At 38.7% G+C, this 24,582-nt stretch overlaps 1 protein-coding gene across 1 annotated transcript in view; it reads left to right on the forward strand.

Annotated features, from left to right (window-relative positions):
- Positions 1-24,582, forward strand: part of LOC126456962 (diacylglycerol kinase eta-like) — a 537,414-nt gene that overhangs the window by 271,437 nt on the left and 241,395 nt on the right. Inside the window, exons 8-9 of the mRNA XM_050092898.1 lie at positions 627-729; positions 24,224-24,369. Of these exons, the coding sequence (XP_049948855.1) occupies positions 627-729; positions 24,224-24,369 (249 nt within the window). The remainder of the gene's footprint in view (positions 1-626; positions 730-24,223; positions 24,370-24,582) is intronic.

The following is a 24,582-nucleotide window of genomic DNA, read 5'->3' on the forward strand; positions in this document are numbered from 1 at the left end:
TGATTATGTGGAAAAGCAAAGCAGTTGTGTAGTAAAATGTTACTCAATAAAAATCTTTTCTCATGAGCTCATTTTTGTTATGATCACACAAATCTTAGATTTGGAATATGCCTCATATTTATTACTGTTGCAATTTCACTGAATGTTTGTATACTTCATAAACTTTATCTTTTTCCAAATGACAGCTTGCATGCAATGATTTGTTGTGCTTTTGTGTGTGTTGAAGCTATTGGCTTAGTGTCAGCATTTCTGTGTTTTAACACATAGCTTGACTTCATAAAATACTTGGGAAGAAGGTTGATATAACTAGAAAAATGTGAATAGTCATTCAAAGCCATCTTTTAAATATTTTGGTAATGCTGTTTCCATGTATAGTGAATTTAGTTATGTTAGTATCTTCTGTGAGATGGGTAACTTGATGGTTCAGGAACCATTCTGTCGTTCAGTTTAAAATGACAGTTTTTATTCTATATTTAGGTTTAATAAAATTTTTTCACATCATACTTTCCATCATTTTTGTCCCTTAATACATATAAATGATTAAATTGAAGCTTGTACTTTTAGCACTATCATAATGTATAATGAATTATACAGAATGGAAAACAGTTCTTTGGTGTTCATTTCAGACTGCGTCTCTTTCGCCATTTTGAACCATTCAGAATCCTGGTGTGCAGTGGTGATGGTTCAGTGGGCTGGGTGCTGTCAGAGATTGACCGTCTTGATATGCATGTGAGCACTTTACTTACAACTCATGTTTTAATATCGTGGCACTAAGGGAGAAAGAAGCTATGCACGAGCTGCAATATATAATTCATCACATACTGGAAAATATTTTCATTGCTAATATTTTATGTTCATGCTTTTTCATTGTAATCTAATGTAAGTATAACTACTTGCAGCTAATCATCTTATTAACATAAATTTGAATGTTATGTGACTACCTCTCTAAAATGTGTAATATACCTAGAACTTGTATTTTTACTGTACTGTTCATGAGCATGACTGTTTATGAAACTTTATTTTTATCTAAGTTGCTTTGAGATATATACAAGGTGTCTAGAAAAGAATGCACTCTTTTCTAAAGAATGTTCTTGGGCCTTCTGAAATGATACTAGAATCCTTAACATACGAAAAGTAAGGTAGTATATCAAAGTTTTTTTACATATCTTACAAAGACTCAATATTGTCACCCATCATGACATGGCAAATATCTAGTCGATAGTCCATGTCCTTCCATACTTGAATCAACATGTCTCTTACAACAGCTCCCATGATCAATGGCATCATCGTTGGTGGTGAGGCTTGGTGTTACAAATGTGAACCTACCACAAAATGACATAGCATGGAAATTCACGTGAAGGGTTAACACTTTGATGACATAACTGACATTCAGGTCAGTGTGGTGACACAGGATTTGAACAACATCCCAAAACTGGACTTTTATGCCAATTTCACATGGTAATATGAACATTCTGTGCATTGTACTCAAGTGGGATGAGACTATGTAGAATACCTGAAGCATTACAATCACCATCTTAACTTTACTGTATTTTATTAATCAACTCTAGAAACTTTATGGACAGTTGGGGCATGTTGTAGCTTGATAGGTTCATTATTTTTAGTTGGATGAAGTGTGATCTATATGTTTCAAGTTTCTTTAAATTTCAAATAGCAGAGACAGCTTTTTTCTGCATCTTAAAGACTTACATGCTGAGGACTGAGTTCTTACCAGAAGATTAACCCATATCAAAATAATTAATGGAAGTATGCATAATATGTCCGAATCACTGTCGGCCTGTTTAAACTTTGGTTTATCACGTAGTACAGTATAGTTTATTTTTTTGTCCATAGATCATATTGTATGATGATATTAGATATGTCATGTTGCCAGTTAATACAGAATAAGCAAATTTCTTAGAAATTTGTCATTCATACATAAAACAATTTTTTCATAATAATTATGTTTACAGATAAACAATAGTGTATACACAGGACAATATATACTAATAGCCTGTTAACTTTCACAACAGTCTTGCATATATAAGGAAGTCTACAAAGTTATGTGTTTGCCATCTGCTGAAAATACTACTGTATTTATACAAACTGAAAACTAACATTTTTGGATCATAAATGCAGAAAAATTTGGACATTTATACATAGTAAAAACTCATTTAAATCACATTTGCACCAAATACACTTACAAGGGAGTGGTCCAGTCTGACATGTTAAAACCTACATGGAATTTTGTACATAGAAAGAATTCACCAAAGAAATGCATTGTGAAAATTTTAGCTGTTAAGACACACTGCAAGTACTTGTTAAAAAAATGTTGAAGGTGCTCATTTTTGCCAAGTGAAAACTGCTGATAATAGCAGTTTCTACAGCACTTCCTACCTAGTGTACAGCTTGACAAATTAGCCAAAACAGCCTTGACAAGAGAGCGTAGGGGAAAAATGCAGGCTGCACATATGTGAATTTTAAACAACTAAGCCATACCAAGAAGTTGTATATAATAATTTTTTTTGAAAAACTTGTGGGTCATATTGGTAGGTGAATTGTTTTGGATGTAGTATTTACAAAGGTGAGTAGCAGAGGAAAATAAATTAAGGCCATGTTTGATGTTGCATTACAAACGACTTCCATCAATCAAGGCTTTAATTTGTAGAAGTGAAATATTTCTTACACATGCATTATTTTACATTAATGACTGTATCACATTTCTTATAATAATTTTGAATAATGTGAATTTACTAACACTGCAACAGTTCCTTGTTGTTTCCCTATAGATATCACAAAAATGCAAAGTGTCTATTGAAATGTGAAAACAGACATTCTCCTTACACCAGGAACATCTGATAAAAGATAAATTAATGCCTTCAGGCACAGAATTACTAGTTTTATGTAGACAAATTGGGGATGGATGCCGTTGTTTGGCATATCACACTTCAAAGCAGTCATAGTTGATAATATTCATAAAACGTGGTGACGCAGACTGATAATGCACAAATATCTCCAGTTTGAGAACACTGTTCCGATGATAAAACGGGAATGACAAAGTGTTATCAGATATTATATTGCCTAACAATTCCCTGAAAAATGTTTTTCATTGCCAAAAAAGTTACTTATCGGCATGTTCACCCACACTACTTATTCCAGTTGGAACCCCAGTTATATCAACAGTGTTTCTGAATAAAATGTTTTAAATTGTTCTTTCCCATTTTTCCTAATTTTAACACGTCCATTATAAGACTTTTGCAACTAAAGACTCCTTTCTTTTTATTTGTGGTCATAATTTGCCCTGGCATTCCCAACAACAAATATAAAGGTAGAGGAACAGTAGACTACTAATAGTTATCACTGGCATTATAGTATACGAATGTGTCATAGGGTTCGTCATCTGCACAACTAGCTCTGTCTTTTTTTTCCTCTTCTTTTTACTCCCTCTCTCACTCTCCCCCCCCCCCCCCCCCCCTCCCCCTTCCCACCCAGGACTGAAATGATACAGTGCGATTTTCCTGCAGTTCTTTCACGAAATTTGACTGATCAGCTTTGTACCCAGCGAATGTGGAAATAACAGGAAGCTTGGTATTCAAGCAAGCAAGCTACAAATTTCTCTATAGTACTGCCTGTTAAATGCTTGAATCAGCTTAATCAGGTCAAAGAAGCATGGAAACCAAAAATTTTCATCTCACCTGCAATTCGTAGATCTCCCACAGTAATGATGCAGTGTCTCTTGTAAGCAGTTCTAAATCTTTCAAATACATTTTGATGCATATTTTTTAGTACGTGTAAGTCTGTCTTCTATTTATACAGGCTACATCCATATTTTACAAAATGAAACCAGCTTTGCACACTGCTTAATTTTAAGCATTTTCTCCCTCCTTCATTTAACCATAAATTCACAGCCTATTCTCTGTCACTCATGTCTCTTCATGGTTTCTTTGGGCTAGGTTATTTTTGTTCCAGACTCTTATTGGAACAATAATTGTCATTCAAATCACAATTCACAATTTGGAGAATCATCAAAGGCATGACATACTTCTTCTGAAGTTCCCACAGTTTCTAATGAAAGGTCGACATCATTCAGATGAAAGTCCAAGAAATTAACTAACAAATAACATGTATATAGGTCTTCAGGAGAATTAGGTGATTTCAACTGCATACCATGTTCTTCATGTATTGCCTTTGCAAGACTGGGAACATTAATTGGAGTCTGCATTACTGAAACAGACAGATGCTATTAGCATGCTCATATGAAGAAAATACAATGAATATTAATTCAGTTTTATCTCCATTGTTAACATTTATCAAAATTCACTTTACAATTATGATTGGATTGTGTTGTGTTATCTGTTTACTGATGCACCATCAGTCAAGTAAATCCGACTGCCATTTGTGTATGCACAGTATGCCACAGCCCTGTTAGTGGTATACATTTCTCCGGCTGCCTGGTGGGCTACAAATTTGTCAGTTTTCAATATTTTTTAGAAAATACTTACAGTGCGTCTTTGCAGCTAAAATTTTAACTGTGTATTTCTTTCACTGTATTCTTCCTGTATAAAAAGTTTCAGGACAGTTTTTGACATGTCTGACTGGACTATTCCTTGTTAGTATATATATTCTCTTCTGTACTTTCAGCATTACACTTTGTTTTACTTTTTCCTTTTTTCAAGAAATTTGTTTCCACTTGAAAAAAGAGTATTTTACTCTATTTCCAACTTCACTTTTACATTTGTCCTATGGCTTTGCGTGCAAGTACTACTGCACCTCATGCCGACACCCAGAGATTATATGGTCCTTCAATTTTCTTTTGAAACTGCTCAGCTCTTTTATGCTCTTTATGCTAAATGACAGGCTGTTATAAGCTTACTGCATTTGTAGGACCCCACCTCTCATTTTCAATCTTTTCACAACAATGTGGGAATTTTGCCTAATTCATGGTTTGCGGTCATGAAAATCTCTATTTAAAGGGGCTGTACAATTTACCAATAAAAGAGGTATTGTCTTATATATGAACATGAAGAGTATAACAAGCTTTTGAAACCTTTGTTTTGAGAGGGATCATGTGACTGTCCCTTTTTAGATAATTTTTTACACGTATTCCTAGAACATTAGATTCAGTAACTGAATTTGGTAATGTGTTGTCACTGTGTTCTTGTAAAAGTGAGGTAAAGTGGAAATTCATGGAAATGTTTTTTTTTTTAATTATTGTCTTCCTGTGTTGGAACCAGTGAGTAATCGGACTGTAATTAAAATGCTGGTGTCATATGCAATTTTTTTGCTTTAATCTAGTCAATTGCACAATTAGACTCCATACTTAATTGTCAGTTTATTGGTTAAATGTGTTGTTGTTATTGTAACGACATTTTCTCTGGAGTCATCATTCCTTAATATCATCATTTACTGCATGTGTTCTAAGTAAGAACTTATCCAGAGATTTGGGATCATTCCAACAATTTTTTGGGCTAATTTGTGGCTGAGACTGTCATGGTCAGTTATATCAAATGCTTTTGACAGATCTAGAAAAAATACCAGTAGCACTTTCTCTGTCATCCAGTGCTTTAAAAAGAGCTTCTAAATACTCATACACAGCTGTTTAGGTAGACTGGATTTGCTATATAGTACATGCTAATTTGGTGCTGATAATGAATTTTTTGTAATGTAGCTTTGAAGCCCACTACAGGAAGCTCTTTCAGTTATTTTTGAGAAAACAATGAGTTGAGATACTGAACAACAATTGTTTACGTTATCAGTGTCTCTTTTGTATGTAATAGAGGAGTTACATAAGGCTACTTTCTATTGAGTTGAATGTGTTTGCTATGTACATTAACGGTTTCATTAAATAATTAGAGAATTTTTTAAGCACAAAATCTGGCAGACCATCCACTCCACACAAATATTTGTTTTTGAGTTCCTTTATTATTAGTTCTCTGTTTGTGTGACCTCTTGAAGGGACATGGACTTCAGAGTATCATTTAAATAGTTTGGAAGACACACAAGTCAACTGGCATAGTAATTTTGGATTAACTGACTTGCTATGTTACCAAAATACACCTTAAATGTAGGAACTATACTCCTTGAATCTGAGAGTCTATTATTTTCTGTTACCAGAGAAATATTTTTTGATGTGGCTGCTCTATGCCAGTTTCTAATCTGACAACCTTCAACACAGTTTTTTCTTGTTTAATGACCTTGAAATTTTATCACTGCTGTTTTTTGGCTTCTTTTGTCACCTTGTTAAATATTTTGTTACATTTTTTCAAATAATTTCTAAATTCTAGTGTAGTATTATTGGGTTTGCTGAAAGACTGGAAAAATATCTTCTTTATACTTGAGTAATGCTTTTTTATATCCAAAACTTATTTTTAACTATCTTAATCCTCCTCATTCTCATTGGAAGTCTATATGAAAATATTGCAGATGCACATTGTGGGAGCTATTGAAAATGCTATTTACTTCAGCTTTACTGAAGATATACTCCCATGTTTCCCTTGATAGCACAAAATTAAATACTCTGATGTTTTCATCACTGAACTCTCTCTGTTCAAATATTTTAGTTTTTGATCACCATTGTCTTTCACTGTTTAATTGATGGAAGCTGAGCTTCATGATCACTGTACCATATATTCCTAATGTTGCTGTTACAGTTAAAATCACAGTCTTATAAAAAAAGATTAACTACAAATTTACTTTCAGGAGTGATTCTACTTGGAAAGCTGATTGTTGGTATAGACCCAAGACTACCTAACTATATTTAACAACTCATGTCTGCGGTTTGGATCTCTGTCTGCATTTAAATCTCCACAGATAACCACACTCTGTCATAATTAATATTATTAAGCAGCCTTTTGGAATTTGTAGTTAATGTTTTCCAGAGTCATGGAGATCTATAAAATGTTGCAGCTGAGATATTAAACTCCACTAAATCAACTACAGTACACATAGTTAAAAGTCTTTGCCACTAACAAACTTTGATTTTTTTCGACTGCTGTAAATTTTAAGTAACACTGAAATAGCTGTTCTACCTCATTTGCTACCACTTCTGTGATAATAACTGCCAGGTTTGTATCCAGAAATCATAGGTGACACAATCTGGTCTTTGTCTAACCAGTGTTCAGTTGCACATAAAATATCAATGTTTAGTTCAAGATTCACTAATTTGAACTGTGGGAACTTATTTTCCAGAGACTGAATATTGTGGTGTATTAGTTTTAATGCTTTACAATATTCATCTGGTGATGGCATCACTAATTTTAGTTGTTTATGGGGGAACACTTACTGTAAAAAACGTTTTTTCTTACATTTACTGTGATGGGTTAAGTCACCAGAAGATTTTATTTTTGTTAATGATTAATAAGAACCACCTCAGCAGCATTTTTTCACATTTATTGTTTTATAACCATTTTCGTTTCTCTGAACATCTTCAGGTTCCCAGTTTTAGTCTTGTTCATTGACAGAGAAATGAAATCGGTAGTAATCCAAGTTAAACGATGAAACTATAGAATGTGTAGACTACACAAAATTTCTTGGTATGCATGTTGACAGTCAGTTAAAGTGGGAAGAACATATTAAAATACTTAGTAACAGAATCGCTACTGCATGCTATGCTCTTAGAATTCTGACTGCAGTGTGTGATACTACATGTGTCAGATCTGTATATTTTTCTTATATCCACTCTGTTATTACCTATGGAATAATATTTTGGGGAGTCAACAGTAAAAATATTCAAATAGTTTTCAAATTACAGAAAAGACCAATTCGTATAATAACCAGGGCTCACTGCCTTGAACATTTCCAAAAGCTGGAAATCCTAACTGTCCCCTGTGAATACATTTTTCAAAGTATTATGTATGTAAAAAAAATGTTGACTGCCATGTTAAAAATTCTTTAGTACACAGCTATAAACTAGAAACCAATACAATGTGCACCTAAAGAGGAAAATAAAGTTCAAACTCAGCAGAGCTTGTTTTACAATGCCGTTAAATTATATAATAAATTACCCCAAAATATAAAAGATATTGACACAATTGGAAGGTTCAAAACAAAACTAAAAATATCTTTTATGAAATAAAAGTTATTACACAGTAATGGACTATCTGAATTAAAACACGTAGTGTAATTAACCCCCCCCCCCCCCCCCATGAACCATGGACCTTGCCGTTGGTGGGGAGGCTTGTGTGCCTCAGCGATACAGATGGCCGTACTGTAGGTGCAACCACAACGGAGGGGTATCTGTTGAGAGGCCAGACAAACATGTGGTTCCTGAAGAGGGGCAGCAGCCTTTTCAGTAGTTGCAGGGGCAACAGTCTGGATGATTGACTGATCTGGCCTTGTAACATTAACCAAAACGGCCTTGCTGTGCTGGTACTGCGAACGGCTGAAAGCAAGGGGAAACTACAGCCGTAATTTTTCCCCAGGACATGCAGATTTACTGTATGATTAAATGATGATGGCGTCCTCTTGGGTAAAATATTCCGGAGGTAAAATAGTCCCCCATTCGGATCTCCGGGTGGGGACTACTCAAGAGGACGCCGTTATCAGGAGAAAGAAAACTGGCATTCTATGGATCGGAGCGTGGAATGTCAGATCCCTCAATCGTGCAGGTAGGTTAGAAAATTTAAAAAGGGAAATGGATAGGTTAAAGTTAGATATAGTGGGAATTAGTGAAGTTCGGTGGCAGGAGGAACAAGACTTTTGGTCAGGTGATTACAGGGTTATAAATACAAAATCAAATAGGGGTAATGCAGGAGTAGGTTTAATAATGAATAAAAAAATAGGAGTGCGGGTTAGCTACGAGGGTCAGTCAAAAAGTAATGCCTCCTATTTTTTTTTTTCTACGTTTAATTGTCAGGAAATTTAAATGCAATTACATAGGTTGAAAACCACAACATTGAGGATCATTTTGTCATTTTTCAATGTAATCTCTGCCCATCTCTACAGTTTTGGTCCATCTTTGAACAAGGGCATGTATCCCAGCACGGTAAAAATCACAGCTCTGCTTCCTAAGCCATTGACGCACGGATGTTTTGACGGCCTCCTCATCTTCAAAATGAATCCCACGATGAGCTTCTTTTAGTGGCCCGAACAGATGGAAGTCTGATGGTGCCAGGTCAGGGCTGTATGGGGGATGAGGCAAAACTTACCATCCAATTTTGACAATCTCGTCAGAGGTGTGACGACTGGTGTGTGGTCTTGCATTGTCATGCAAAAGAAGAACATCTGCCATTGATTTTGTAGGGCGAACTCGCTGAAGACGTGCTTTAAGTTTGTTGAGGGTTGTGACGTATTAAACAGAATTTATTGTGCATCCCTGCTCCAAAAAATCAACCAGAATCACACCCTCTGTATCCCAGAAAACTGTTGCCATAACTTTCCCTGCCGATCGCACAGTTTTGAATTTTTTCTTCCTCGGCGAGCTTGTGTGACGCCACTCCATTGACTGCCTCTTTGATTCGGGTTCAAAAAAATGCACCCATGTTTCGTCCCCGGTCACAATTTTTTTCAGAAACTCATCTCCCTCCAAATGGAAGCGCTGCAAGTGTTGGGAGGCTATTGTTTTCCTTGCCTCTTTATTCTGATCAGTTAACATTCTTGGAACCCACCGTGCACAAACTTTTGAGTACCCCAATTGTTTAATAATCGTGATCACACTGCCTTTACTAAGAGAAATAATGCGACACACTTCATCTGCAGTCACCCGACGGTCACCACGAATGATGTCATCAACTTGCTGAATGTTGTGTGGAGTCACTGCACTCACCGGCCTGCCGCTCCGCTTTTCGTCAGTCAACGGTGTTTGCCCTTCAGCTTCCTTACAATGACGAACCCATCGTCTAACAGTGCTGACATCCACTGTCACAACACCATACACCTTCTTCAGTCTTTCATGAATGCGTATGGGCGTTTCACCTTCTGCATTCAAGAATTCAATCACACAACGCTGTCTCAAACGAACATCAATGTCGGCCATCTTACAAACTTCTGCTGTGCTGCCACCTGTTGACACAGAAAGTTACTACTGCAGTGGATTGCAGAAGAAGGTTTGAGGAATGGCGCCAAATTCAAATTTTTCACTTAACTTAATTTCTTTAAGTAGAAAAAAAATGGGAGGCATTACTTTTTGACCGACCCTCGTACTACAAACAGCATAATGAACGCATTATTGTGGCCAAGATAGACACAAAGCCCATGCCTACTACAGTAGTACAAGTTTATATGCCAACTAGCTCTGCAGATGATGAAGAAATTGATGAAATGTATGACGAGATAAAAGAAATTATTCAGGTAGTGAAGGGAGACGAAAATTTAATAGTCATGGGTGACTGGAATTCGTCAGTAGGAAAAGGGAGAGAAGGAAACATAGTAGGTGAATATGGATTGGGGGGAAGAAATGAAAGAGGAAGCTGCCTTGTAGAATTTTGCACAGAGCATAACTTAATCATAGCTAACACTTGGTTCAAGAATCATGAAAGAAGGTTGTATACCTGGAAGAATCCTGGAGATACTAAAAGGTATCAGATAGATTACATAATGGTAAGACAGAGATTTAGGAACCAGGTTTTAAATTGTAAGACATTTCCAGGGGCAGATGTGGATTCTGACCACAATCTATTGGTTATGAACTGCAGATTGAAACTGAAGAAACTGCAAAAAGGCGGGAATTTAAGGAAATGGGACCTGGATAAACTGAAAGAACCAGAGGTTGTACAGAGTTTCAGGGAGAGCATAAGGGAACAATTGACAGGAATGGGGGGAAGAAATACAGTAGAAGAAGAATGGGTAGCTCTGAGGGATGAAGTAGTGAAGGCAGCAGAGGATCAAGTAGGTAAAAAGACGAGGGCTAATAGAAATCCTTGGGTAACAGAAGAAATATTTAATTTAATTAATGAAAGGAGAAAATATAAAAATGCAGTAAATGAAGCAGGCAAAAAGGAATACAAACGTCTCAAAAATGAGATCGACAGGAAGTGCAAAATAGCTAAGCATGGATGGCTAGAGGACAAATGTAAGCATGTAGAGGCTTGTCTCACTAGGGGTAAGATAGATACTGCCTACAGGAAAATTAAAGAGACCTTTGGAGAGAAGAGAACCACTTGTATGAATATCAAGAGCTCAGATGGCAACCCAGTTCTAAGCAAAGAAGGGAAGGCAGAAAGGTGGAAGGTGTATATAGAGGGTTTATACAAGGGCGATGTACTTGAGGACAATATTATGGAAATGGAAGAGGATGTAGATGAAGATGAAATGGGAGATAAGATACTGTGTGAAGAGCTTGACAGAGCACTGAAAGACCTGAGTCGAAACAAGGCCCCGGGAGTAGACAACATTCCATTAGAACTACTGATGGCCTTGGGAGAGCCAGTCGTGACAAAACTCTACCATCTGGTGAGCAAGATGTACGAGACAGGCGAAATACCCTCAGACTTAAAGAAGAATATAATAATTCCAATCCCAAAGAAAGCAGGTGTTGACAGATGTGAAAATTACCGAACTATCAGTTTAATAAGTCACAGCTGCAAAATACTAATGCGAATTCTTTACAGACGAATGGAAAAACTGGTAGAAGTGGTCCTTGGGGAAGATCAGTTTGGATTCCGTAGAAATGTTGGAACACGTGAGGCAATACTAACCTTACGACTTATCTTAGAAGAAAGATTAGGGAAAGGCAAACCTACATTTCTAGCATTTGTAGACTTAGAGAAAGCTTTTGACAATGTTAACTGGAATACTCTCTTTCAAATTATGAAGGTGGCAGGGGTAAAATACAGGGAGCGAAAGGCTATTTACAATTTGTACAGAAACCAGATGGCAGTTATAAGAGTCGAGGGGCATGAAAGGGAAGCAGTGGTTTGGAAAGGAGTGAGACAGGGTTGTAGCCTCTCCCCGATGTTATTCAATCTGTATATTGAGCAAGCAGTAAAGGAAACAAAAGAAAAATTCGGAGTAGGTATTAAAATCCATGGAGAAGAAGTAAAAACTTTGAGGTTCGCCGATGACATAGTAATTCTGTCAGAGACAGCAAAGGACTTGGGAGAGCAGTTGAACGGAATGGACAGTGTCTTGAAAGGAGGATATAAGATGAACATCAACAAAAGCAAAACGAGGATAATGGAATGTAGTCAAATTAAATCGGGTGATGCTGAGGGGATTAGATTAGGAAATGAGACACGTAAAGTAGTAAAAGAGTTTTGCTATTTAGGGAGTAAAATAACTGATGATGGTCAAAGTAGAGAGGATATAAAATGTAGACTGGCAATGGCAAGGAAATCGTTTCTGAAGAAGAGAAATTTGTTAACATCGAGTATAGATTTAAGTGTCAGGAAGTCGTTTCTGAAAGTATTTGTATGGAGTGTAGCCATGTATGGAAGTGAAACATGGACGATAACCAGTTTGGACAAGAAGAGAATAGAAGCTTTCGAAATGTGGTGCTACAGAAGAATGCTGAAGATAAGGTGGGTAGATCACGTAACTAATGAGGAGGTATTGAATAGGATTGGGGAGAAGAGAAGTTTGTGGCACAACTTGACTAGAAGAAGGGATTGGTTGGTAGGACATGTTTTGAGGCATCAAGGGATCACAAATTTAGCATTGGAGGGCAGCGTGGAGGGTAAAAATCGTAGAGGGAGACCAAGAGATCAATACACTAAGCAGATTCAGAAGGATGTAGGTTGCAGTAGGTACTGGGAGATGAAGAAGCTTGCACAGGATAGAGTAGCATGGAGAGCTCTATCAATCCAGTCTCAGGACTGAAGACCACAACAACAACAACAACAGTGTAATTAAAGTAGCCTATATTGTAATACACAAGGAAAAAAATTATAATATGAAATCCAGAATTGTTCAGTACCATAAGAAAATTACATAAGGATAAAAAACTAATGTAAGATACCTTAAAAATGTGTGTAAATATTAATTTTATGTGTATAAATTGTAGGTATATTGTATTGTATATGATTTTGCTGACGAAACCCACACAATGTAAATTGTTACATGGATTAATAAAGAAATCAATCAATGTGTAAAAATAAAGCTGAGATGGTTTTCATTCATCATTAACATTGATGTCAGCTGTGGGCTCAACATGATGAAAATTATTTCCTATGTGTCAGACCAGGCAAAACAAGCAGCCCTTACAGTTAAGCAGACAAGATTAAAACTTGCTGCCTGTAGATGTTCAAAGAAATGAAACCGGTTGTAATACAACAAATGTGTAGAAGTGCAGCTTGGTGGTTTTCACAAGTAATAAAATATTCCAAGCTATTATGCTGAGACCCAATAAATGTGTAAAAATGCAGATTGATGGTTTTCGTAATTAATAACATATTCCAAGCTATTATGGTGTGGTCGGGTAGATTTCACATTAAAACCCAGTGTTTCATCCCCATCTGCAGAGGACACTTTCAAGGAGGTTATAACTTCATTGAGCATCCAATTCACGCCCTGACATGCTACGCATGCTCCCACACAGTGGCATGGTGTCACAGGCTTTGAATACTTGAGCACAATTGGCTGTTGTAGATTGCTGTCGTCCACTGTTGCTGTCACCCCATCGTGAAATACTCATACACATCTTCTTCAGCACCAGGATCCAGATGTCATTCAGTTTCATACTGTCCTCCTTCCTATTGAAATTCCTAGTGTGTTTAACAATCTCTGTAGCCTCTCTATACAGCCTTTCAGACAGTCATATTGTCAAGAATTTAGCAATTGAACAGCTGGGTGAACCAGTGGCAGTCACTATAGATCTCAAAGAAACATGTTCTTTAAGCACCTTTAGCGGCCCACAAAGTTTTGGTGGTAGCGCAACTGAATTGTACATTCTTTTCTGATTGCTCCAGCTGACAAAGGACTTCATCAACCGCATAATAGTTCTAAGAACTTTATCAGTGGGGTCTTTAGTCTGTTCATGAATGTTTACATTTTACAATGAGGTAGTTTCCATTAATTATTAACATTAATATCATCTGTGGGTCCAAGATAATCAAGATTTTTTCCTGTCTGCCTGACCATGCGTAATGAACAGCCCTTGCAATTCAACAGACAAGAATAAATCTGGCAACATGAAGATGTTCAGAGAAACAAAACCAGTTATAATGCAATAAATGTGTATAAATACAGCCAAGGTGGTTTCCATTAGTCATTAACATTAATATCAGCTGTGGAATCAACAGGTTCAAGAAGAAATTATGTTTTTGTGTTATGATTGTTTTCCCCAAGGCCAATCAGATGAAGACCATACATATTGTGGACTCTTTGGTCAATATTCTCATTTGGAATTATTTATGTATATTCAAATGGAACTATTTACATATATTCAAAAGCTGTTCACTTGCAACACTAAACTCTTTCTTTACACATGACCTAGTTGGTAAGTCTTACTGGTTCAGAAAAACCATTTATGTAACATTCATGTGCCCCAGATAACACAAGCACTTGTTTAGTTCTTGGTAGCCTACTGATGTTTCATTCTTGTAGACTTTATTTGAACCATCAGATAGTACAATGAAATCCTTCAACAACTTAGCCATTCCTTTGAAAAGAATGTGCTGTCTTATTTCAGACAAGGATATTTCTTGCTTTATAAAACCTGTTGCCTTACTGTCGTTGGCACTTCATTTACGTGAGAAGCAATCCTACATCTGTGGCTGCTGACAAGCTTTCTCAACCAGTTACAATCTGAATTGTGTTCGAGGAGTGGAAACAGCACCACACGGAACTGGAATATCTTCATGTTGAGATTTAGAAGCAATAGTATTTTGTGAAGTGTTAATGCAGCACACAGTTTTTGGATATGTTTAGTATGACCTACAACGGCACCATTGTCACTAACGTCACTGAGAACGCTATTCATGAAAAGAATGTTTGTAGACCTACTTGATATATTATTACACCCATTACACAACCATATTTTCATTCACTCCTCATTTCCTCTCAATGAGGAGTCCACTTTTACACATTGAAAGTGACATTTTATCGATCCACTTTCGATTGTTTTCGCGTATTTTTTACAAACGCTATCACATTTCTGTTCAGTAGTCCATGTAGCAGTATCTTACAACAGTTCACTCTTTTTTTCCCATATCCAGCTGACTGTTTGGCTGCTTCAGTTTGTCACATTTTTGTTTTAAAGCAAGCACCTTTTCTAACAGCAAAGCAATAATTTTGAGTTGCAATCCTCCTTCTTTATTGGTTTGCCTAGACCATATTCATTACACATTTTACAACACCATAGTTTTCATATTGGATTTACACATACGCATGTGAAATGATACACAGTTTTACAGTTTATGTACATCAAGCCCTTGGCATCAACTCTTCTTGCAGTTGCAAAATTCTGATGTCTACTCTCACAATTATTAAAATGATGTACCTGCTTCACATACAATTTTATTTTCATGATTTTGTGTTGCTGCCTTTTTCCCTTCAGTAATTTTGTGGACATTAAATCATACATACACACATTATCATGAAACACATCAAATTTTTAAGCCCATTGCATGTATTGATGAACATTCCTTCAGCAGCAGGTGGATTTTGTTCTGTTTACTTCGTGAATTGCATAGTTTTTGATAAATGATAAGATAAAAAGATTATCTGTAATGTTTTAAGATGACACATAACCTAATTGCCACACCACTGGCTGCCAAAAAGTCATCATGGGCGCATGTCACAAATGCAGTCCATGATGTAAACAGAATGAAAGTCACCTGATGTAATTACCATCAAAACACATAGTGGACGCATTACAGAATATCTGCAACATGTTTGTGGATGTGAAAACTTCTGAATTACATTGTGGTTCAGAGTCCACGTTAAACTGTAGATAACACTATAATTGATTGGGTTAACTAGTATGAAGGTTGGAGGAAGGCAGCAGCATACCATCTGCATTTGGGCCATACGTAATAAAGCACTGTGATGTTCAAACCAACCTTTTGATTTATGACAGCTTTACTTTCTAATAGTAACAAAGTTGCTCCAGTGGTTCACAGACATCTTGTCAGATAATGTTGTGAAAGATGCACAATAGTTCAACAAGACAGCTGCTCATCATCCTCAGTTGCTTACTGACATTTTGCAGCAGATGCTTGAAAATATATGTGCTGGTTCACTAGAAAAGTGTAGCTGCCAAGGGATGGGGCTATAACTCCATTGTAGATGAAGCAGAGAGGATTGCAACATTCAGAGCTTCTTACTGGAAAAGTAGCCCTCATCGTCTTCACATACTCAACACAGAAAAGGAGCAGCTGCAAATAGCAGCCCAGCACGTGTTGAAAGTGTGTTGGCACCCTGTTTATGTGTCCTGACTTTGATTTCCTGTCTGTGTTGACTCATTGGAGTCATTCGTCTGCAGCGAATATGCCTTTGTACCACCAATGCTGGTACCCATGCCTTGCTAAGTGGAAATCCTGTGTCTTTTAATCAAGTCATTTGTTATACGTATTTTGACTGCTTCTTTAATGATGGAGTCCCAGTACTCAGAGATGGAAGAAAGAATCTTTATGCCTCCACAGTTGGTGCCACGTTTCGTGTCAAGCCAGTGTTCAGCAACAGCAGACTTTTCTGGCTGACTTAATTTTGTGTGATGTCTGTATTCATCACAAGTATTTTAACAGTGCAACACATCTGGTCAGTGTAGGATTTCCCACACTGACACAAGATTTTATGTATTCCTGGTCTCCTTGGAGTGAGGCTGTCTTTAACATAACCCATCATTGCTTAATCTCAAGCTAGAGAGTGGAAGACACATTTTACACGACATTTCTTGAATAGCCTGCTGATATAAGGTAGAAAAACCATCCTTGTGGAATTCTCCATTTCTTCTGGCTGGTCTTGAACTTTAGTGCGTGCTGATTGTAATGTGTTTTGGATCTGCTTATCAGAGTACTCATTCTGGAGAAACACAGGGCCCTATGAACAAGAGTCCATAATACAGCACAGCACTGAGGTGGATGATGGCAGCTTGTAGCTCATAGGTACAGGTTAGCCTCAGTTGGTTTACAGAACACATTGTGACTCAGAGAACTGTCTTCTTTTCTGTGGACCAAGACATCAAAAAGACAGGAGGTCTCCATTTTTGTCTTTTTTCTTGGTGAAGCACATGGTTGGTTGGATTGAGTTAAGGTATTCCAGAAATGAAGGAAGTGTTGCTGTTCCATGTGGCCATACTGCAAAAGTATCATCCACATGTCTCCAGAAAAATTTGGGTTTCAGAACACTTGACTCAAGTTCATTGTTCTCGAAATCTTCCATAAAATGTTTAACTACTATGGGAGACAAAGGGCTACCGATAGCAATGCCATCTGTTTGCTTAAAATAATTTTTCACAATGGCCTATATCTATGAGCTGCCATCACATATCGCTATGCAGTGGTGTATTTCAGACTGTTGTTCAAATAGGGCTAGAGTTGCCTCAGACCAAGAGAAGCTTATCAGCAGAGCTTATTTATCTTTGCTCAATGTTTGTCCAGAATGGGTACTCTGATTAGCAAATTTGAACTGCATTTGTACCAGCATGCACTAAGCCTCAAGAACAGTCAGAAGAAAGGGAGCACTCTGTGTGGATGATTTTTCTACCTTATGTTGGTGATGTGACTGTTAAGATCAGCAAGCTATTCGAGAAACACCATATGAAATGTGTCTGCTGCCCTCCAACAAGGGTGCAAGTGGTATTTGGTCCTGTTAAAGATATCCCAGGTCTAAGGATACCAGGAATATATAAAATTCCACACCAGTGTGGGAAGTCCTCCATTGCTCAAATGTGTCACAATGTTAAAACCGATGCGACAAACATAGATGTCGCACTAGATTAGTCCAGCCAGAAAAGCTTGCTGTTGCTAAGCACTGCCTTGACATGGGATGTAGCATGAACTATGGAAAGACAAAGATTATTTTCTTCACCTCCACATACTGGCACTCCATAATTAGAGAAGCAGTTGAAATATGTATAACTAATGACCTGATTAATAGAGACACAGAATTTCACTTAGCATGGCACTGGAACCAGCAATGGGAGTACTAAGGCATTATTATCCACAGATGAATGAAACCTGCACATCAAGAGAGACAAGGAATTGAAGTTAGGATACTTAAACTGGACAGTAACAAACTGCCTGCACCTGCGCACTGGGCCGCGATTTGTGGCACACTTTCCCCATGTCACATATGCAAAGACATGGCCTGTTTCTCTGGCAGAACATTCTGAATGACAAAGTCCTCTATGATTCATCTACAATGATTTTGTAGGCTCATCCCTTGGTTGGTTGGTTAGTTTGGGGGAGGAGACCAAACAGCGAGGTCATCGGTCTCATCGGATTAGGGAAGGACGGAGAAGGAAGTCGGCCGTGCCCTTTCAAAGGAACCATCCCGGCATTTGCCTGGAGTGATTTAGGGAAATCACGGAAAACCTAAATCAGGATGGCCGGGCGTGGGATTGAACCGTCGTCCTCCCGGATGCGAGTCCAGTGTGCTAGCCACTGCGCCACCTCGCTCGGTCATCCCTTGGTGTCTACACTTTTCAAGGGAGCCTGCGTATATATTGACAAACAATTGCAGCAGCACCTCAGTAAGCAAAGTTCTCATTGTGCGTGTTTCACAACATTATCCGACATTATGCCTGTGAAGCAGTAAAGTAGTTATTACATCAGGAAAGTCTCAAACAGCATAATATTGATGCTATGTATTTATTATTCAACCATTTGCAGTCTGCAGTAAACATTCCATTATGGATAAAGTGTTTTACGACCATCTACGTAGTGCCATCTTAGTTCTTACTTTTTTGTTTTCTGTAGACACAGTTCTACATGACAATATGGTAACAAGATGCTTTCAGTAATTCTGTCACACAGAGTGCAACTGACAGTGGGTGTACAAAGTTTGGAAACACATACAACAATCAAAAAAATGTCAGTCCATGCAGCCCCAACAATTGTCAATACAAATGAAATGTCTTGAAGTATGGTATTACTCAAGGTGATGGAAGTTTGTTCTGTGATAGTCAAGAGACTATTAAAAAGATTTTATAAGTTAGTTTCATGCTCAATAAACCATTTGTATGAGATCATCTCCACATGGAGCTGGATAGTTTACAGACTATTTTCATTAACTTTATTTGTTTAATTTAGTTTCATTTATTTTCATAAGGATGCAGGTTATCCATTTACAGATGAAAAGAGGAAATATTGGAAAATAATTTTGTTTATAGTGTTAGATATGCGATGCTTACCATTAGTTTAGATTCTGGCTGGTTATTACCAACAAAATCAATCATAAATTAAATTTATTGGTTTTATTGGGCAGCTCCTGTTAGTATGCCTAGTTTCTAAAGTAGTTGTCTACACGATGTTCATGAATAAGCAGTATATATTACCTATTTCTGTACAATGAATACTACTAAGTGTATATGATTAATTCTACTTTGTACTACCTCCTTTAGTTGAACTGTTTACCACTACATCTTGTAAAGTTAAATAATATGTGAAACATGTGCTTGCTATATTAAATACATATTAAAGCCATAGGTTTTTTTTTTTTTTTTTTTTTTTACAAAAATGTAATGATTTGTACAAATACCTTGGACCAATCACAATTAGTTCTTGTATGTGGTGAATATATAAGTGGTATTCCTAGATTAGCAATCCTTCTGAGTACTAAATAATTATTTTTTAAACTACATTATTGTTATTACTGTTATTATTATGGCAATGAAGCTGATGAGTCAATACTGACAACTTTTCATTGTCCTTTATATTAAGAGATTTAAGGATGATGTATTTTAATTTCTCTCAGAAAATGCTCCAAGCTGGTGATATTTAACATATTTCAGTTAATACATTACTTAATTGAGAGAACAACTCCCAGGTATTCTATCGAAGATATTGAATACAACAGGAATTTTGTTTTTGAAACAATTCATTATATTTTTACTTCCAGAAGAGGTATTGGTTGAGACTTCTAGTGACATGTTTTTTTGATTGATTTTCAATATAATGCATTGATTTTTCTTCTGAGCTGTTTAACCATATTTTCTTTATGCCATTGAGGAAATGATCAGATAACAGTAGTTGCTACTTGTAAGTGGCCGTTTATAACCTTTTCATTAATTTTAATTGTAATGTCATATTGGGAGAGTTTATTCAATTTCCATTCCACTTACTCATGTGAAATTAAACCACTTGTTGATCAGATTGTTAATTTCTGAGTTAATGCACAATCTTCTGCCTTATGGTATGTTTCATTAAAATATTGGAGTATTTTTGTACTACATATTGGTAAAAGCAGGGTCACGTGTGTGTATGTGTGCACACAAACAAACCTCATTATTAGAAACTAGAGGCACATAGGCGCCATAATGAGTTTGTGTACTAACTTCTTTCTCATTTTTGTTTTCAGTATCTCGTCAAACTGGGCATGTGATAAACAGATAGTCTTGTTAATTAATAGTGAGACTGGTTCCAGAGCATTGTAGACTTGCCTCTAGTTAGCGAATGTCTGAAATTTGTGCCTTATAGATATACACTCCTGGAAATTGAAATAAGAACACCGTGAATTCATTGTCCCAGGAAGGGGAAACTTTATTGACACATTCCTGGGGTCAGATACATCACATGATCACACTGACAGTACCACAGGCACATAGACACAGGCAACAGAGCATGCACAATGTCGGCACTAGTACAGTGTATATCCACCTTTCGCAGCAATGCAGGCTGCTATTCTCCCATGGAGATGATCGTAGAGATGCTGGATGTAGTCCTGTGGAACGGCTTGCCATGCCATTTCCACCTGGCGCCTCAGTTGGACCAGCGTTCGTGCTGGACGTGCAGGCCGCGTGAGACGACGCTTCATCCAGTCCCAAACATGCTCAATGGGGGACAGATCCGGAGATCTTGCTGGCCAGGGTAGTTGACTTACACCTTCTAGAGCACGTTGGGTGGCACGGGATACATGCGGACGTGCATTGTCCTGTTGGAACAGCAAGTTCCCTTGCCGGTCTAGGAACGGTAGAACGATGGGTTCGATGACGGTTTGGATGTACCGTGCACTATTCAGTGTCCCCTCGACGATCACCAGTGGTGTACGGCCAGTGTAGGAGATCGCTCCCCACACCATGATGCCGGGTGTTGGCCCTGTGTGCCTCGCTCGTATGCAGTCCTGATTGTGGCGCTCACCTGCACGGCGCCAAACACGCATACGACCATCATTGGCACCAAGGCAGAAGCGACTCTCATCGCTGAAGACCGTCTCCATTCGTCCCTCCATTCACGCCTGTCGCGACACCACTGGAGGCGGGCTGCACGATGTTGGGGCGTGAGCGGAAGATGGCCTAACGGTGTGCGGGACCGTAGCCCAGCTTCATGGAGACGGTTGCGAATGGTCCTCGCCGATACCCCAGGAGCAACAGTGTCCCTAATTTGCTGGGAAGTGGCGGTGCGGTCCCCTACGGCACTGCGTAGGATCCTACGGTCTTGGCGTGCATCCGTGCGTCGCTGCGGTCCGGTCCCAGGTCGACGGGCACGTGTACCTTCCGCCGACCACTGGCGACAACATCGATGTACTGTGGAGACCTCACGCCCCACGTGTTGAGCAATTCGGCGGTACGTCCACCCGGCCTCCCGCATGCCCACTATACGCCCTCGCTCAAAGTCCGTCAACTGCACATACGGTTCACGTCCACGCTGTCGCGGCATGCTACCAGTGTTAAAGACTGCGATGGAGCTCCGTATGCCACGGCAAACTGGCTGACACTGACGGCGGCGGTGCACAAATGCTGCGCAGCTAGCGCCATTCGACGGCCAACACCGTGGTTCCTGGTGTGTCCGCTGTGCTGTGCGTGTGATCATTGCTTGTACAGCCCTCTCGCAGTGTCCGGAGCAAGTATGGTGGGTCTGACACACCGTTGTCAATGTGTTCTTTTTTCCATTTCCAGGAGTGTATATTGATTATGCACTGATCAGCCGTAACATTACAACGACTGACCTACTATTGATATAAACACTTCCAAACGATAGGAGCATCACCTGCCAAGGAATGACAGCTTGTCAGACACATGCACGGTGCATGTAGCATCAGTGAGCTGGCTGTCTGTGTGTAAAATGAGGAAGGCACACAGTCTATTTGAGTTTGACCAATGGCAGATTGTGATGGCCCAGAGGCTCAACACGTATATTTCAGAAACTGCACGACTTTTAAGAAGTTCGAGGAGTTCTGTGGAGAGTGTTTTCAGCATGTGGTGAAACCTTTACCAGACATTGTGGGGCTGCCATCCCTCATTATGGATGTCAGACGTCGTAGGCCAGGCAAACTGGTAAAACGGGATAGCATGGCAAACTGTGGCAGAAGAAATATAATGCTAGGCAGTGTACAAGTGTGTCGTAGCACACAGTCCACGGAGCACTCCTAACAATTGGCCTCCAGAGCCGATGTCCTATGCATGAGCCAATGTAGTGGCATGATTTCAGAAAACATCGTTCTTGTGCAACGCAGCTGGCTTTTTATTCGCACGAAGTAATGGCCACCATCGACAGGGGATCTCAAGTTGATTCTGTGTTTCTGGAAGGCTTTTGACACCGTTCCTCACAAGCAACTTCTAATCTAGCTGCGGGCCTATGGGGTATCATCTCAGTTGTGCGACTGGATTCGTGATTTCCTGCCAGGAAGGTCTCAGTTCGTAGTAATAGACGGCAAATCATCGAGTAAAACTGAAGTGATATCAGGTGTTCCCCAGGGAAGCGCCCTGGGACCTCTGCTGTTCCTGATCTATATAAATGACCTGGGTGACAATCTGAGCAGTTCTCTTAGGTTGTTCACAGATGATGCTGTAATTTACCGTCTAGTAAGATCATCCAAAGACCAGTGTCAGTTGCAAAGTGATTTAGAAAAGATTGTTGTATGGTGTGGCAGGTGGCAATTGACGCTAAATAACGAAAAGTGTGAGGTGATCCCCATGAGTTCCAAAAGAAATCCATTGGAATTCGATTACTCGATAAATAGTACAGTTCTCAAGGCTGTCAATTCAACTAAGTACCTGGGTGTTAAAATTACGAACAACTTCAGTTGGAAAGACCACATAGATAATATTGTGGGGAAGGCGAGCCAAAGGTTGCATTTCATTGGCAGAACACTTAAGAGACAGCTTACAGTACACTCGTTCGTCCTCTGTTAGAATATTGCTGCGCGGTGTGGGATCCTTACCAGGTGGGATTGACAGAGGACATCGAAAGGGTGCAAAAAAGGGCATCTTGTTTTGTATTATCACATAATAGGGGAGAGAGTGTGGCAGATATGATACGCGAGTTGGGATGGAAGTCATTAAAGCAATGACGTTTTTCGTCGCAGTGAGATCTATTTACGAAATTTCAATCACCAACTTTCTCTTCCGAATGCGAAAATATTTTGTTGAGTCCAACCTACATAGGTAGGAATGATCATCAAAATAAAATAAGAGAAATCAGAGCTCAAACATAAAGGTTTAGGTGTTCATTTTTCCCATGCGCTGTTCGGGAGTGGAATGGTAGAGAGATAGTATGATTGTGGTTCGATAAACCCTCTGCCAAGCACTTAAATGTGAATTGCAGAGTAATCATGTAGATGTAGATGTAGATGAACTATGACCGAAATGGGCATGTGGCCATCAGCACTGGATATTGGCGCAGTGGCATAGCATTGCATGGCCAAATGAATTCCAATACCTTTTTCATCATGCTGACAGGAAGGCGCAAATCAGTCGTCTTCCAGGAGAACAGCTCCTCGACACCTGTACTGCTGGACGGAGACAAGCTGGTGGCAGCTCCATTATGCTCTGGGGAACATTCATGTGGGCATCCATGGGTCCAGTGGAGCCCCTGGAAGGCCCTGTGCTGGCCAAGGAGTATTGTACACTGGCTGCTTACCACATGTATCCCTTCATGATTATCGTGTTTCCCAATGCCAGTGGCATTTTTCCACAAGATACTGCACCATGTCACAGGAATAGGAGTATGTGAATTTAAGGGTTCCATGCCATGATGCATCACCTCTGTTATCTATGCCAAAGGTGGAAATACAAACTATTGGGAAGGTGACCATAATGTTCTGGCTGATCAGTGTATTTTCATCTGAAACTTACTGTCTACAGTATGTTTCCCTAGAAAATGTGATATATTTGTAAGTTACTGAAATATTTGTAAAGATATGAGAAATATTTGTAAAGATTGTAATTAGTCACTACATATATGTTTTACAGAAGCAATGCCAGGTAGGAGTATTGCCACTGGGCACTGGCAATGATCTTGCCAGAGTGCTGGGATGGGGCAGCTCTTGTGATGATGACAGCAATCTGCCTCAACTTCTGGAGCGATATGAGAAGGCCAGCACAAAAATGCTTGACAGGTAGATATGCGTTAGCAGTGCTAATTCTTTGTAAGCAGGTTCATAGTAAATACACACTAAGAAAAAAAAAGAGAAAAAAAAACAATGCACCTTGAAGGAATTATCTGAATGGGGTGGAAATCAGGAGATATGATGACTACAATTTCAAAAAAATTGCATGATTTATTCAAGAGAAAGTGCTTCACAAATTGAGCAAATCAATAATGTGTTGGT

The sequence above is a fragment of the Schistocerca serialis genome, chromosome 2 (genome assembly GCF_023864345.2).
Source record: "Schistocerca serialis cubense isolate TAMUIC-IGC-003099 chromosome 2, iqSchSeri2.2, whole genome shotgun sequence".
Taxonomy (NCBI): domain Eukaryota; kingdom Metazoa; phylum Arthropoda; class Insecta; order Orthoptera; family Acrididae; genus Schistocerca; species Schistocerca serialis.